Source organism: Heterodontus francisci, chromosome 13, assembly GCF_036365525.1.
Source record: "Heterodontus francisci isolate sHetFra1 chromosome 13, sHetFra1.hap1, whole genome shotgun sequence".
In the NCBI taxonomy this organism is placed as follows: domain Eukaryota; kingdom Metazoa; phylum Chordata; class Chondrichthyes; order Heterodontiformes; family Heterodontidae; genus Heterodontus; species Heterodontus francisci.
Window position 1 is genome coordinate 79,663,706 of NC_090383.1, and position 15,959 is coordinate 79,679,664.

General features: G+C 43.7%; 1 protein-coding gene across 1 annotated transcript in view; it reads right to left on the reverse strand.

Annotated features, from left to right (window-relative positions):
- The window catches only part of ush2a (Usher syndrome 2A (autosomal recessive, mild)), a 1,262,450-nt gene that overhangs the window by 744,034 nt on the left and 502,457 nt on the right, over positions 1-15,959 (reverse strand). The window contains exons 28-30 of the mRNA XM_068045693.1: positions 8,957-9,230; positions 3,161-3,364; positions 2,965-3,045 (exon numbers count right to left, since the gene is read on the reverse strand). Coding sequence (XP_067901794.1) covers positions 2,965-3,045; positions 3,161-3,364; positions 8,957-9,230 — 559 coding nt within the window. The remainder of the gene's footprint in view (positions 1-2,964; positions 3,046-3,160; positions 3,365-8,956; positions 9,231-15,959) is intronic.

A 15,959-nucleotide genomic window follows, 5' to 3' on the forward strand; every position in this document is an offset into this window, starting at 1 on the left:
GGACGTGGCAGGACTGCAGAGCTTGGATCGGATCCCTTGGTTGTGGGATCACTTAGTCCTGTCTATTGCATGCTGCTTCTGCTGTTTGGCATGCAAGTAGTCCTGTGTTGCCAGGCATGAGGTTACAGATTGTGGTTGAACACAATTCTGCTGCTGCTGATGGCTCACAGCGCCTCATGGATGGATGCCCATTTTTGAGTTGCTAGATCTGTTCGAAATATAACCCATTTAGCACGGTGGTAGTGCCACACAACATGAGGGTGGGTACCCTCAGTGTGAAGACGGGACCTCATCTCCACAAGGATTGTGCAGTGGTCACTCCTACCAATACAGTCATGGACAGATGCATCTGCAACAGGTAGATTGATGAGGACAAGGTCAGGTAGGTTTTTCCTTCTTGTTGGTTCCCTCACCAACTACTTATGCCGCAGACCCTGTCGAGCAGCTATGTCCTTTAGGACACGGCCAGCTCAGTCAGCAGTGGTGCTACTGTGCCACTCTTGGTGATGGACATTGAAGTCCCCCACCCAGCGTACATTTTGTGCCCTTGCCACCCTCAGTGCTTCTTCCAATTGGTGCTCAACATGGAGAAGCACTGATTCATCAGCCGAGGGGGAGGGGGGGGTTCATGGTCGTTCATAATCAGCAGGAGGTTTTCTTTTCCATGTTTGACTTGAGGCCATGAGACTTTATGGGGTCCCAGGGCTCCCGAATATATACCACTGTGCCGCCACTTCTGGTGGGTCTGTCCTGCCAGTGGAATGGTGATGGTGGTGTCTGGGACATTGTCTGTAAGGTATGATTCCGTGTGTATGACTATGTCAGGCTGTTGCTTGACTAGTCTGCAGGACAGCTCTTCCAATTTTGACACAAGCCCCCAGAACTTAGTAAGGAGGACTTTGCAGGTTGACAGGGATGGGTTTGCTGTTGTCATTTCTGGTGCCTAGATCGATGCCAGGTGATCTGTCCAGTTTCATTTCTTTTCTGAGACTTTGTAGCGGTTTGCTACAACTGATTGGCTTGCTAGGCCATTTCAAAGGGCATTTAAGAGTCACCCACAATGCTGTGGGTCTGGAGTCACATGTAGGCCAGACCAGGTAAGGACGGCAGATTTCCTTCCCTAAAGGACATTCATGAACCACATGGGATTTTACAACAATTGACAATGATTTCATATTAATTCCAGTTTTTTTATGAATTGAATTCAAATTCCACCATCTGCTGTGCATTAGCATTAGCCTGGGGCTCTAGGTTACTAGTCTAGTGACATTACCACTTTGCCACTGCCGCGCCAGTAAATTCCTCAGAGGTGCAAAAATGTGAACATCCTTTAAAACAGGGTCGTCCAACATTTTCACGCGAAGGGCCACATTACGATATTTGCTTGGCCCGAGGAGGCCGGTGAGCAAATTTCAAAAGATAAAGGCATTAAAAATTTATCTTACTAATAAAAACAACAACAAATGTTCATTTTTGTGATGAAACCTTCAATGAGAAGACTAATTTATTGACTTACTTTCTCGTCACTATATTAAAAACTGATTTAGTTAAATACCTGGCTTTATTTTTGCTTGCATAAGTAGTCAATTTCTGCCTACATACTTTATGTAACGAGGCAGAGTATTCTGGATAGATGACCATCTTTTAGGAGAGACCTTGATCTGTCCTCCACCCCACCTCTTTCCAGGTGCTCTGTATGTGTATGTGTCTCGTTCTCTCTTCCCCACCCCCCCACCCCGCCCCCACCACCACCAGGACTAGGGGACACAGATTGAAAGTTTTGTGCAAAAGATGCAGAGGAAATATGAGGAAGCACTGTTTTACGCAGCAGGTGGTCATGACCTGGAACCCGCTGCCCACAAGGGTGGTGGAAACGGAGACAATCAATGATATCAAGAGGAAGTTGGATGGCCACCTCAAAGAAATAGACTTGCAGGGCTACGGGGATCGAGCCAGGGAGTGGGACTGACTGCACAGCACTGTGGAGAGCTGGCATGGGCTCGATGGACAGAATAGCATCCTTCTGTGCCGTAAGTAAATGCCTCTTTCACTCTCTCACCCCCATCCCCTCTCTGTCTCTCTTTCTCTCCCCCCCTCTGTCTGTCTGTCTCTCTGTCTCCCTGTCCCCCCTCTCTCTGTCTCCCTGTCTCTCTGTCTCCTTCTCCCCATCTCTCTGTCCCTCTCCACCCACCCTCTCTTTGTATCTTTCTCCTCCTCTCTCTCTCCACCCGTGTCTCCAGTGTTTCCCGCTGCCGCTCAGTATTCCCCGCTCCGTGTTCCCCACTCCACACTTAGTGTTCCCCGTGCTCTCTGTCCCCCCTGTCTCTCTGTCCCCCCTCTCTCTCTGTTCCCCCCTTTCTCTCTCTCTCACCTCTCTCCCCTTTTTGTTCTCTCTGTATCACCCATTTTCTCTCTCTTTCTGTCCCTCCTCTCTGTCTCTGTCTCCCCTCTCTCCCTCTCTCTCAGTTGCAGAAAGCGGAATGCTCAGCGGATGGTTTTAAAAACATCACACTGTCAGTTTCACAGCTGTCAGCTGCTGATATCAGCAACAGCTGACTTCAGAAAACCCCGAGTCTGTTGGGAAACGGCTGTTCCTGATATCAGCAGCTGACACCTGTGAAACTTACAGTGCAATGTTTTTTTTAAAAAGGGTGCTCTGTAAGAAGAAGGTAATGGGAAATTTCTCATCTCCAGTCATGGTGAGGATGAGGAACGGCCACGGGAACAGCTTACACGTGCAGGCCAGATGGAAACCTTTGGTGAGCTGGATTCCAGCCCGGGGCCTTATGTTGGACAACCCTGCTTTAAAAGGAAGTTAATCTTCTATAGAGTAATGGCTTATATTGGGTATTTAGCTGCTGAAACATTTAACACATCAGAAAAAATTTGTCTTTCTTAACTGTTAAAAGTCTTCTGAAATAGATACTGCAAGATTATGAAAAGGTTAAACAAATCATACATTACCTGCTTCTTTTGTACGCCCTCGCTCCCAAGGACTAAACACCAACCCTCCTTGATTTGACGCAATAATTCTGTATAAATATTCTTCAAAATGTTCGTAAGAATAACATGTAAAATATTGAACAGCGTAAGTAAACACTGAAAAGTGTGTATGAGGCATTTGTTTGAAAAGGGTCAGTAAAATAACTTCATATTTTACCTGTAAATGGATGCAAACCAGCATCGTATATAGTGTGTTTCTTCCCAGTATACACAACAATGGAGTTATTTCCTTTGCAGTTACCAGCACTGTCAGGTGATAAGCATCCATCCAGATTGACTCTGACAGCATTAATGGATGCAGCCACCAAGTTTACGACAGCACCTTTTGTAAATCTAACATCTTTTATACATCCACCAAAACCTAGCAAATAATGAAAGCGATAAATGAGAAGACAAATCCATAATTTACACCTTAACTTGAGCTCTTTAGTCTCTCTTCATACAGTATACCAAACCACTAGAAAGGAAAGCCATCATTGCTGCAATCACCCTTAGCAGCAAATAAGATACAGATGTCATACTTAACAATTTTGCATTGCATTGTCTGTTTAGGTGGCACTGATGGAGCGTAATGTAGGTCAAAATATTAGAGAAATTAAAAGAAATCCTGAGACAGCAGGTGGCCTAATAAAATCGAAGGAGAAAATGTTGTAACCCAAGTGTGCACCAAAACATTAGCTGAATCAGTTTAAAAAAAAGATAGGAAATAACTATCAGCATCTCTTAACTGTTCCCCACTTATTAATTTTTCTAAAGTAAGTTTTGATTTTACAGGAATGCTATTCCAAAATGTAACATGAAATTGGAACCATAAAGAGTTTATCTAGCAGTCAATGCACATGCAATATATTTTGACTGTAGCCAGTATAGTACACAAACATTTTTTGGTATCAAAATACTTTGCAAAGAATATGACCCATGTAAACAGAGAGAATGAAGAAGAATCTGAATACATTCAATTCTGAATCAGAGGTTTTGATTTCAAACCCAACTCCACGATTTGAGTGCCACATTGCCAGAGATGCTGTCTTTTGGGTGCAACATTAAACTGAGGTCCTGCATGCTTGGCCCTATCAGATGTAGGTGAAAGGTCCCTTGCCATTATTTGAAGAAAGGCAGGGAGCATTCCCAGAGTCCAGATCAATGTGCAACCCTCAATCAAAAACAAAATAACTGGTCATTTTTCTCATTTACCATTTGTGGAACCCTGCTATGTGCAAATTGGCTTCTGTGTTTATCTACAACATCATAATTAATTGAAAATGAGGCGTTTTCAGACATGCTGAAAATGTGAAAGGCACCACACAAAGTTCTTTTTGTATCATTTAAAATATTTCACCACTTAAATGAACATCGACTAATTTCAAAGAAATAATTTTATTTTAAGATTTTACTTTTCTTACACTGTCAGTTCCTTCCCCAAAAGATTTCATCTTTAAGATGCAAGAAATAATGAATCATGGATTTAATTATTTTTGGGAAACAAGGTTAACAACCAAAAATAGATGTTGTCACTGCTCACTTTTTAGGTCTAACAGCTATCAAACTTTTTCTCTATTCCTGAGGAAAGCAAGATAATCTCAAAGAACAAAGAACAGTACAGCACAGGAACAGGCCATTCGGCCCTCCAAGCCTGCGCCGATCTTGATGCCTGCCTAAACTAACACCTTCTGCACTTCCGGGGCCCATATCCCTCTATTCCCTCCCTATTCATGTATTTGTCAAGATGTCTCTTAAACGTCGCTATCGTTTCTGCTTCCACCACCTCCCCAGGCAGCAAGTTCCAGGCACTCACCACCCTCTGTGTAAAAAACTTGCCTCGCACATCCCCTCTAAACTTTGCCCCTCTCACCTTAAACCTGTGTCCCCTAGTAACTGACTCTTGCACCCTGGGAAAAAGCTTCTGACTATCCACTCTGTCCATGCCGCTCATAACTTTGTAAACCTCTATCATGTCACCCCTCCACCTCCGTCGTTCCAGTGAAAACAATCTGAGTTTATCCAACCTCTCCTCATAGCTAATGCCCTCCAGACCAGGCAACATCCTGGTAAACCTCCTCTGTACCCTCTCCAAAGCCTCCACGTCCTTCTGGTAGTGTGGCGACCAGGATTGCACGCAATATTCGAAGTGTGGCCTAACAAAGGTTCTGTACAGCTGCAACATGACTTGCCAATTTTTATATTCTATGCCCTGACCGATGAAGGCAAGCATGCCGTATGCCTTCTTGACTACCTTATCCACCTGCGTTGCCACTTTCAGTGACCTGTGGACCTGTACGCCCAGATCTCTCTGCCTGTCAATACTCCTAAGGGTTCTGCCATTTACTGTATACCTCCCACCTGCATTAGACCTTCCAAAATGCATTCCCTCACATTTGTCTGGATTAAACACCATCTGCCATTTCTCCGCCTAAGTCTCCAACCGATCTATATCCTGCTGTATCCTCTGACAATCCTCATCAATATCCGCAACTCCACCAACCTTTGTGTCGTCCGCAAACTTACTAATCAGACCAGCTACATTTTCCTCCAAATCATTTATATATACTACAAACAGCAAAGGTCCCAGCACCGATCCCTGCGGAACACCACTAGTCACATCCCTCCATTCAGAAAAACACCCATCCACTGATACCCTCTGTCTTCTATGACCGAGCCAGTTCTGTATCCATCTTGCCAGCTCACCTCTGATCCCTTGTGACTTCACCTTTTATACCAGTCTGCCATGCGGGACCTTGTCAAAGGCTTTACTAAAGACCATATAGATAACATCCACTGTCCTTCCTTCATCAATCATCTTCGTCACTTCCTCAAAAAACTCAATCAAATTAGTAAGACATGACCTCCCCTTCACAAAACCATGCTGTCTCTCGATAATAAGTTCGTTTGTTTCCAAATGGGAGTAAATCCTGTCCCGAATAATCCTCTCTAATAGTTTCCCTACCACTGACGTAAGGCTCACCGGCCTATAATTTCCTGGATTGTCATTGCCACCCTTCTTAAACAAAGGAACAACATTGGCTATTCTCCAGTCCTCTGGGACCTCACCTGTAGCCAATGAGGATGCAAAGATTTCTGTCAAGGCCCCAGCAATTTCTTCCCTTGCCTCCCATCAGGCCCTGGGGACTTATCTACCTTAATGCTTTGCAAGACGCCCAACACCTCCTCCTTTTTGATAATGAGATGACTGAGACTATCTGCACTCCCTTCCCTAGGCTCATCATCCACCAAGTCCTTCTCTTTGGTGAATACTGATGCAAAGTACTCATTTAGCACCTCGCCCATTTCCTCTGGCTCCACACATAGATTCCCATCTCTGTCCTTGAGTGGACCGACCCTTTCCCTGGTTACCCTCTTGCTCTTTATATATGTATAAAAAGCCTTGGGATTCTCCTTAATCCTATTTGCCAATGACTTTTCATGACCCCTTTTAGCTCTCCTAACTCCTTGCTTAAGTTCCTTCCTACTGTCCTTATATTCCTCAAGTGCTTCGTCTGTTCCTAGCCTTCCAGCCCTTACAAATGCTTCCTTTTTCTTTTTGACTAGGCTCACAATATCCCGTGTTATCCAAGCTTCCCAAAACTTGCCAAACTTGTCCTTCTTCCTCACAGGAACATGCTGGTCCTGGATTCTAATCAGCTGACGTTTGAAAGACTCCCACATGTCAGATGTTGATTTACCCTCAAACAGTCGCCCCCAATCTAAATTCTTCAGTTCCTGCCTAATATTGTTATAATTAGCCGTCTCCCAATTTAGCACCTTCACCGAAGGACTACTCTTATCCTTATCCACAAGTACCTTAAAACTTATGGAATTATGGTCACTGCTCCCGAAATGCTCCCCCACTGAAACTTCGACCACCTGGCTGGGCTCATTCCCCAATACCAGGTCCAGAATGGCCCCATCCCTAGTTGGACTATCTACATACTGTTTCAAGAAGCCTTTCTGGATGCTCCTCACAAATTCTGCCCCATCCAAGCCCCTAGCACTAAGTGAGTCCCAGTCAATATAGGGGAAGTTAAAATCCCCCACCATCATTTCGACCACAGACTGAAGGAATGTGAATAACAAAAGAAGGCAGCACTGCCTAACTTAAAAGAGAGTTGCCAAGGAGCATAAAAATCTTTGAGCACAAATGTGGTATAGTCATGAACATTCATTATTTTATGCATGAATTTGGGGTTCTAAAATACCATTGGCCCCCCCAATGCTAATGTTCTCAGATGTCCTTGCTAAAACTATTTGTGGATTATCTTAAATCTTTTAGTATTCTAGAGAATTTGTATAGGTTTTATGAAAAAAAAACACTAATTAGAAATTATACAAGAGGTTCTAATATCTCCCAGGCTCTAAATAGAGCCTCAAAGTAGTTTTAGACAGGTATAAGCCTTAGGATAACTCGGAATGAATTTTCCTGACCCATAAATGACGGGCTGAGATGCGGCAATGCTGACAAAATGGAAGGTGTTGAGAAGGGAGCCCAATGTCTTCCTGCTGACATGCCATATTGCCAACAGTGGGAATGTTGGTGGCTTGGCCGTCCAGCTGGCTAATTGAGCTACTTAAGTGGCCAATTAAGGGACAATTTCTGCCTCTGCAAGCATTTTGCCCGCGTCAGGAGGGCCCGCTGCCACGTGGGGGCGACGTCCCAGTGAAACCTGGCAGTCTTTCAGCAGGCTTGGGGGGGCGGGGGGGGAGGTGGTGGGCATCCTCATTTATGGTCACTCCATGGCTCAGAGGGGATCCCTTGCATGAATGGCCGCCCTTGCGATAATAGCACTGCCGGTGCTCTACACACCACCACCCCCCAACCCCTCTGCCCCCAATTGCCAGAGTTTGGCTATCAAGCCCCAGCTTCCCCCAACCTACCTCAATAATCTTTGAGGGTGCCCCGTCACTGAGGCGCCATCTCCCTGGAGCTGCAACCTCAGCAACGGCTACTGCTAGCAGTGGTGCTTCAAGGGTGCTGAGCTGCTGGCCCTCTGATTGAGCTGGCAGCTCTTGGGGGAGGGTGGGGGAGAGGGTGGTGGGCCATCGTCCTTAATTGGAGAGTGGGCCCAGTTGCCTGTTAATTGATTACTGCCAGCAATATGCCGACCAGCTCCCGATGACCACCAAAGTGTGGACTCCTCCTGCTTTCAGCCCAATGCTGGGACTTGCTGGTACGCAGCAGAATTCAGCCCAATGGCTCTAGCAGCTAAGTATTTGTCTCTCACTCAGAAAGTTATGATATTGAGTCCCAGGGCTGTCTGTCACTCAGACTGCTTTAGTGAGTTCTATTAGCTCACAGGCAGGCTACTTGATGGATTTCCATTGTTGTATCTTATGGGAGGGACAACTAAATTATTAAATTCTCTCTTCCCAAATTGTTGTCCTTGTTGAATAATCATTAAGCAGAACTGGCAGCAGTCATGAAGAAATCTGCTGGACCATCTTGCTCATTAAGCTAGAGCATATAGTAATGCTAACATAAAAAAGAAAGAACGTACATTTTTCACAACCTCGGGATGCTCCAAATTGCTTTACAACAGGGGTAGGAAATGTGGAAGTCATTTGTACATATCAAGGTCCTACAAACAGCAATATGATCATGACCAGATAATCTGTTTTAGTGATGTTGATTGAGGGACAAATATTGGTCAGGATACCAGGAAGAACGCCTCTGCTCTTTCTCAAACAGTGCCATGGGATCTTTTGAGAGGGCAAATGGGACCTTTGTTTAACATCTCATCCAAAAGGCAGCACCTCCGACAGTGCAGTACTCCCTCAGTACAACCTCCTGACTCTGAGGCAAAAGTGACACCACTGAGTCACAGCTGACACTGTCACATGGACAAAATTAGGTAAATTAAATATTTTTATAAAAGTGTGCAAGGCTTTCACGAAGAATATGTTTTCTGAGAATTTGAAAAGCAGTTCTAAATCAAAGACAAATCTCTGAATTGTCACAAACCTTGCTTTAGTTCACATTCTCTGCAAAAGCTTTCTGCTTCAGTTGGGATGCCACCAAGATAAATTGGAGAGTTTATTTGCAACTTTTCTTCCTCAATGGCCAGCTCTTGCTTTATTTTCCCATTCACATTCACTGATGCCACTGTAGCTTGCTTCTTCAGTATAATGTTTTTCCATTTTCCATCACAGTAAGAAAGTCCCAACCAGAGGTCAACTCGGGTTGCACTTGAACTTGTATTAAATATGAAGCTCAAAATTCCACTGTGCAATTCAGCCTATGGGATTACAATCCAAAATTGAAAAAACAATTTAAAGTGTTTACTAGTATTTTTCCATTCAATTAATACTGTACTTATGATCTTGTAAATCAATGGAGCACTTGAATTGCATGATGAAAGCTGTTCATGTATTTTAATTTGTACAGATTGGAAATGACTAGATATAGCAATTAGTAATAAAATCATAGACACTGATGCATCCTTGAATTTGCAATACAACAGTCGAAGATGCTCCATACTTAAATTGGCAAAACTCACCTTAATTAATAAAACCTCCCTATTTCCTCCAAACGAATACTGAAATGCTAATTAATACTAATGTTAAATATTTAAAAATTAACAATCTTTACTTACATCAAAATAGTTAGTAGCAAGTTGAGGATTGAAAACCAGTACTAACTTAATTATTGTGATATCTGCTTCGTGAATAGGTATTGTTGTTACTGAAGATTTAATACAGCATGTTTCAAAATACATTTAAAAGACTGAAACACAGAAGCATATAGTACACAAATTTGCGCTCCAAGCCCAGTACTTTAACCATTGGTAGCCCATATTGGTAATTTGGTCACACAGGAGTAGGCCAACACATATTAATTTTAAAGGGCAGGAAATCTTGTGGGGTCCACTGACCTCCAGCCCTGAATTTCTAATATATGCCCTAAGTAGGCAAAACTCCACCACATCTGTACTTATTAATGGTAATGTTTGTAGGAGTGTTGAAACATATTGAACTAAGCGTTCGGTAAAAAATAAGGAAATGTTGGCTGTAGATAGAAGGGTAGGAGTTGAGTGCGAGCTTTTTCAGAAGGTTGATGATAATGGCAGATTTGAAAAGGAGGGGAACAGTACTGTGGATATGGAACCTTTTACAACATCAATTAGCATGGAATCCAGGGAGGCAAGTTGGGTGATCAGCACTAGCAGTTTAGTGGGAATTGGGTCAAGGAAGCAGGAGTGGGTCTAAAGGATAAAATGATATCAGTAAAGGTTTTTCCTTCTCAATCTTGGTATGTCGGGTGTCGCTAGCAAGGCTGACATTTATTGCCATCCCTAGTTTTCCCTAAAAAGGTGATGGTGGGTCTTCTTCTTGAACTGCTGCAGTTTGAGACAGATGTTAGGAAAGAAACGAGAGAAAGACAGAGGTTTGGGGCTATGTTGATTGGGACCTGGGGGAGGTTTGCCTTGGTGGACAAGGAAAAGAGATGTAGGGAGCTGGCAGTAGAGGCAACTGAATGGATAGTGTCAATTTAGTGACAAATAGTTCATGATCTCTTCACACTTGTTGGTGGCGAGGGTGGAGGAGGCAGGGAAGAGACATTTAAGGAGAGGGTTGGTAGTGGGGAAAAGAAGCAGGAGGTTGTCTTTGCTCTGCAGGATAATCCTAGAATAGTAGCCAGCTTTGGCAGAAGAGACTTAGACCCATTAGTGTTCGATGTCTTCCAGCAAGGTCTTGTGATTCATGGTAAACCGGCTCAAGTCTGTATCCCTGAAATTGAACTTGAAGGAGTGAAGATAGCGGCCACACCATGGGTACAAATCGGATAAACCAAGGGAACAGAGACGGAGCTGAGGCAGTAGCTTGACAAGTCGATGGTTGCAGAAGTATTGTGACAAATGGCAAGCCAAAGGCTGGCCAGTTGGGATTTTTGAAGTGCAGTTGGGGGACGGTTGCTTTTTTTCTGGGGCAGATGGTAGTGGAGAAGGAAGTGGGGTTGAAAGGGTTTAGTGATACGTGTGCAATGAAAGATATATGGGAATGGTCAGAGATTACCTTGTCTGTGATCAAGACCAAGGTAAAGGAGTGGCAGTGAATATGGGTAAGAGAACTTATATTGAGGGAGAAGTTTAGGAAGAGCAGCAAATTCCAATGAGAAAGGGCAATGGGAACTCAGATAGACATTATCAATGATAAAGCTGAGCTTTGAACCTTTCCTTCCTTCACACAATGGACGAGAAACTCCATTGCTTTAACTATTGGCCACCGCATTACAGTAAGATTCTGCTTTCTTTAATTGGGTCAAACTGAAGAAATGGTATAACAGTCTAAATAACCTTCGCTCATGGTAATCATGTGGGGATACAGGCCACTTTGTCATGCAACAGTCATTCATTTGTACCATTTATTTCTGCCCGTCGCTTTCTCAACCATGCAGTTTTCAGAGTTGGCCAACGCACCCACTACAGGCAGGCGGAGGACTCATGAATACATGTAAATTGACATTCGACAATGTATAGGACTGCAATGCCATTTTTACGTGAAATCTGTAGTGGCCTCAGCAAAACTGATTGAAGGATACTGTTGATCCTGTGGGAACCCTTGAAATGCTTGTGGCTCCTGACTTCTAGATGCTCGAGCTTGTGAAAGCTGTAAATTGGTGAACCTCAGCTGCTCCTGGGGCATCTGGCCCAGTTAACTTGTCAGCACCATGATGGGCGCATGTTGACAGGGTGATGATATCCTCAGAGAGGGCAATATTTTGAGCTCCCATTGTGCCACTGCCACCTCCCATGGGGCTGGGGCTTGTCACTTCCACCGAGTTGTGGGACAGCATTCATCCATCTCTGCAAATTAGAAGTCTGCCTCTCCACGACAAAACACAGGTTTGAACCTAGAGTCTGTATGGCAGCTTTTTAAACATCCACCAATGCTGTGAAGGCTAGTGACAGTGATTCCCTTTGTGAGGGCTCAATTGCAGCATCACTGGAGGTGGCCACACTCACCAGCCTAGACTGCAGAGTGCTGATGCCATATGAGATGGCATTACATGGGCTGGAAGTGGACTGCTCTACACTTTCAGCCACAGTACAGACTTTCCTGTGAGAACAGCCTGTAAGAGGCAAGCAGTTTTTCTTTTCATAGCCAAACCCTTGAAGTCCTCATTTCTGTCGTTTTCAGCAGAGCTGAAAGAGGATTTTGCCCTCTACTGAGCAGTCTCTGGGCTGTCCACCCCACCAATACCTGCTGCTGCTCACTAGTGCTGTACGTTTCACCACATGCAGTCTCCTCTATGTAATCAAGGCGGAGTACCACTGTCTGTGCTCATACTTGGCTGTGATGGAGTATTGTAATTGTGGAGCTATCTTTTTCCCAAAGCTTGTTGCTGAGAAGGATCTAGAGGAAAGAGAAAATGGACAAGAGTTGGGATTGCACTGACAGGCTAGACATAGGCAGGTGACAGTCCTGAGAATGCAGCTTGAAGTTATGAAGCTCGCTGAATATCTGTTGAGGTGAATGAAGGATTATAAGTAGCTCAGCTAAGCTGTGCGCATCACCTGGCCTAATGCTCATGGCTCTACCTGGACCCCTTATGTCAGGACTTCGTGTTCTGTTTGGCTGAGGGTTATGATGTTGGGCACTTCTCTCGGGGATTTAATCCTCTCCCTGATATTATGTGTTGTCTTGTCCTGCTAAAAAGTAGGGGGAGAGTTAGTGGCTCATTGTCAAAAAGATAAGTGGAGATGTGTAGGGTTTCTGCACAGAGTCCCTGTATTAAGAGGTACAGAAGAAGCAAGATGGCTTGAGGATGGGAAAGTGAGAAATGTAAAGACAAGTTTGTAGAATGTGAAGTGTGGAAGGAAATGATGGTTGTGCAAGTACTAGAATGTGAGAAGACAATACTGTTAGTATGTCGTGTGAAGGCAGCAAAGGAAGAGGTTAGCATGTTTAGCATGAGAGAGGTGTTGTATCGTGCCCTTGAGATTGTACGCTAAAGCATGTAATGGAAGGGAGAGAATTGTTAACAATGGTGAAGCAGGGACTGAAAGGAGCGTTGTCAGGTTCTGCCGAAAGAGCTGGTAAGATGACAAGTTGTACTCATCCTTGCTGCTCTTGTGAGATCATTGAATCTCTACCTACACTGAAGCCAGGTCCTGGGGGTGATACTGCAGGCACTGACCCTGTCAGCCATCCTTGTCCAAGCCTACTGAATAGTGGCTCTGGGGAATACTCCTGTAGCTTCTGGGCAACAGTCCTTGTTCTGACCCACTCGACAAGGATTTCCTTGGAGGTATCAGAAAACATAGGGGCAGCCCTCAGACACATTAACTGCAGCAGATATGTAATCACAGTCTTGGCAGGCAATCTGTCTTCAAGGGATGCAACCTTATTTTCAAAAGTGCATTCCCACTTTAAATAGGGCTTGGGAGACCCGCTGGAAAATGTGCACATTAAGTAGGTGTGCTGCCCATTTCCAGACCCAATCAGGTGGCAGTCTGTCAATCATATTGAACTGAGGCCCACACATTAAAATCATCTGGACCTAATGCTGGCACATCATGGGAGATATCTGCTTGCTCCACCTCCCAACTGCCTAATTTGTGCACCAGTTAAAATCAGGGCTTTTCTGTCAAGTTTAATATTTTTCATCTTTTGTCATGAGATTGGTATGAAGTTCTACCTTCAAAATTCATTCGCACTGTGTTACAATCAGGTGAGGAGGTCGAAAAGCTCCCTCCTTGTCCCTCTCCTTGTGTGACTGCAACACAGTTTATTTCTCTTAAACAGTGGATATGCTTATCAATTCAGTGAGTGTTTAACCCTTTTATGTGCAATGATGATAAAAGAACCAATCAAACAGGTTTTCTTGAGTTTAAACAAGAGGTTACTTAATCATACTTAAAATCAAAACCCAATCTAAGTAAAATAGTAAACTGCGCTCCAGCTTTCACACACACACACATGAGAATCACACACAAACACAAATAGGTTACAGAGTGAAGAATAATAGATTGGTTGGATTAGAGTCCAGAACAAGTAAAATAATATACAATCTGTGGAGTCTGGTAAATCGGTTGTCTTCTGGATGAACACGTGGTCCTGAAGTTTCTGTCTGGTTCAGGGTTTTCTTGAAATCAGTAATGTAGATGATTTTCTCCTCTGGGGTCTCTGCCTGCAGCAATGATAGACTTGGATGTTTAGCAGCCCACAGGCAGGGTGAAAACTTACAGCATTGCCTGGAGAGAGAGAGAGAGAGATAGACAGACCCCCACTTGCGTCCTGTACTGGTTAAAGCTCAGATGCTTGTCTGCTGTAGCCAAAAGAAACTGCCAGTTTTTCCACAGATGGAGAGACTGTCATATGATTTCCCACTTTAATGAGATCCAAGTCTAAGAGTTCCAATCTCTCTTGGGTCTCATTGTTTTAGTGTTTACCTCTTGAGGGGTTCGTCGCCACCAGTGTTAATGTTCCAAGATGGCTTTGTATGTCTTGCTAAGGAAGGCAATAGCAGGTAGCTCATTCAAACTGTTCAAGCCATTGTTCTGGATGAGGGCTATTCAGACATGCGTCTCCACCTCGATACCTTGGTACGTAGGGTATTTTGATGCAAATTGTGGTGGCCATTTTAGCTGCTAGCAATGACCTTATCAGTTCTTTTCCTCCTGTTATATTAAGTTTAATTCAGGTTTCCAACCGATGGATTAAAAAAATCATCTGGCACAGCACATTCATGACAACTGTAACACAAATACACTTTAAAATCACTTAAATGGCAAGTATATCACAGTTACCAGCACTGATTTTTGATATTCTAGTAAAGGCAAAAAGGCAAAGTTTGAGCTTTAATCTAGCACCTTGACAAATTATGTAATTGTTGATTCTTACCTGTTCATCATTTCCAGCTCTAGACTTTGCTAATAGTATTTCTAAGCTGATGAATAAAATCTTCAGGAGACTGGAATGTTCCAAATGAATTGTTTCATGTAGGTGAAATTGATCTCGCTCAACTCATTTTGTGGTAACTCACTTAAGCTGATAAATAAAAGTTATTTCAAAGAATGATCTGCTTGCATCAATCTTCAGACTTCCAGTTCTTGATGCTGAAAAACTGATCTTTTCTGTCTGCTAGCACCTAATTAGAAGCCATTTGTATAAAATGTAGATTGCACATCCAAAATAAACAGTAGGACTTGCAAGGTACAGGAGAACAGGAAATGTTACCATTTTTTGAAGGAGAAATGGTATGAACCAGGATTTATCAGATATAAATTAAAAGTTAAGTAAAAATAAAAATAGAACAGGGAGAGAATGAAGAAGATTTTGGGAGAAAAGGAAAACAGGTCACATAACGGGCACAGCGATGATGAATTTAGCATTGATATGGCCTGTGCCTGATCTGTGCATGCGTTCGGACATTCGGACAACTGCTAGATTCGTCTGGTTCTTTTTTTAGTGGCCCTGGCAATTCCCTGAAATGAGTGCAGGCCTCAATTCGATATTGAAATAAGGGCCTTGCACCCTTTCAGTATCTGTTTGCAAAATCCATGAAGATTAATCAGAGCTTGTGCTATGATTTTTCCTAAATCTACAGTAGCCTAAACATCTGTCTGTGAAGGGACAGCTCGATACATCTGAACAGACAATTGCGTACTTTCTTTATAGGAGTGCTCCTTCTGCCTCCACATTAACATTGTAGGTCTGCTGTTGGCCTGTGCTCATCTCCTCCTGTTTAATTTCCCCTGCCGCTTCCCGCCAACTTTCTGGACTTTTCTGTTGGCTGCTGCAGATAATAAAATCAGAAATTGGAGTGCAGCAATTTGGTGAGCTACTTCTGGAGGCATGATAGGCATAGCAGGCTGGCCATAATTATTGAAATTTTTGCTGTGTTTCGGACCTCCCAGTTCAGGGACCCACTGGAAGTGTGTCACCAGTTACTTGCCCGAAAAGGAACCATAACAAATTCCTACCCCCTTATTTTTGGGGGTTCTTTACTCCTCTTACTCTAG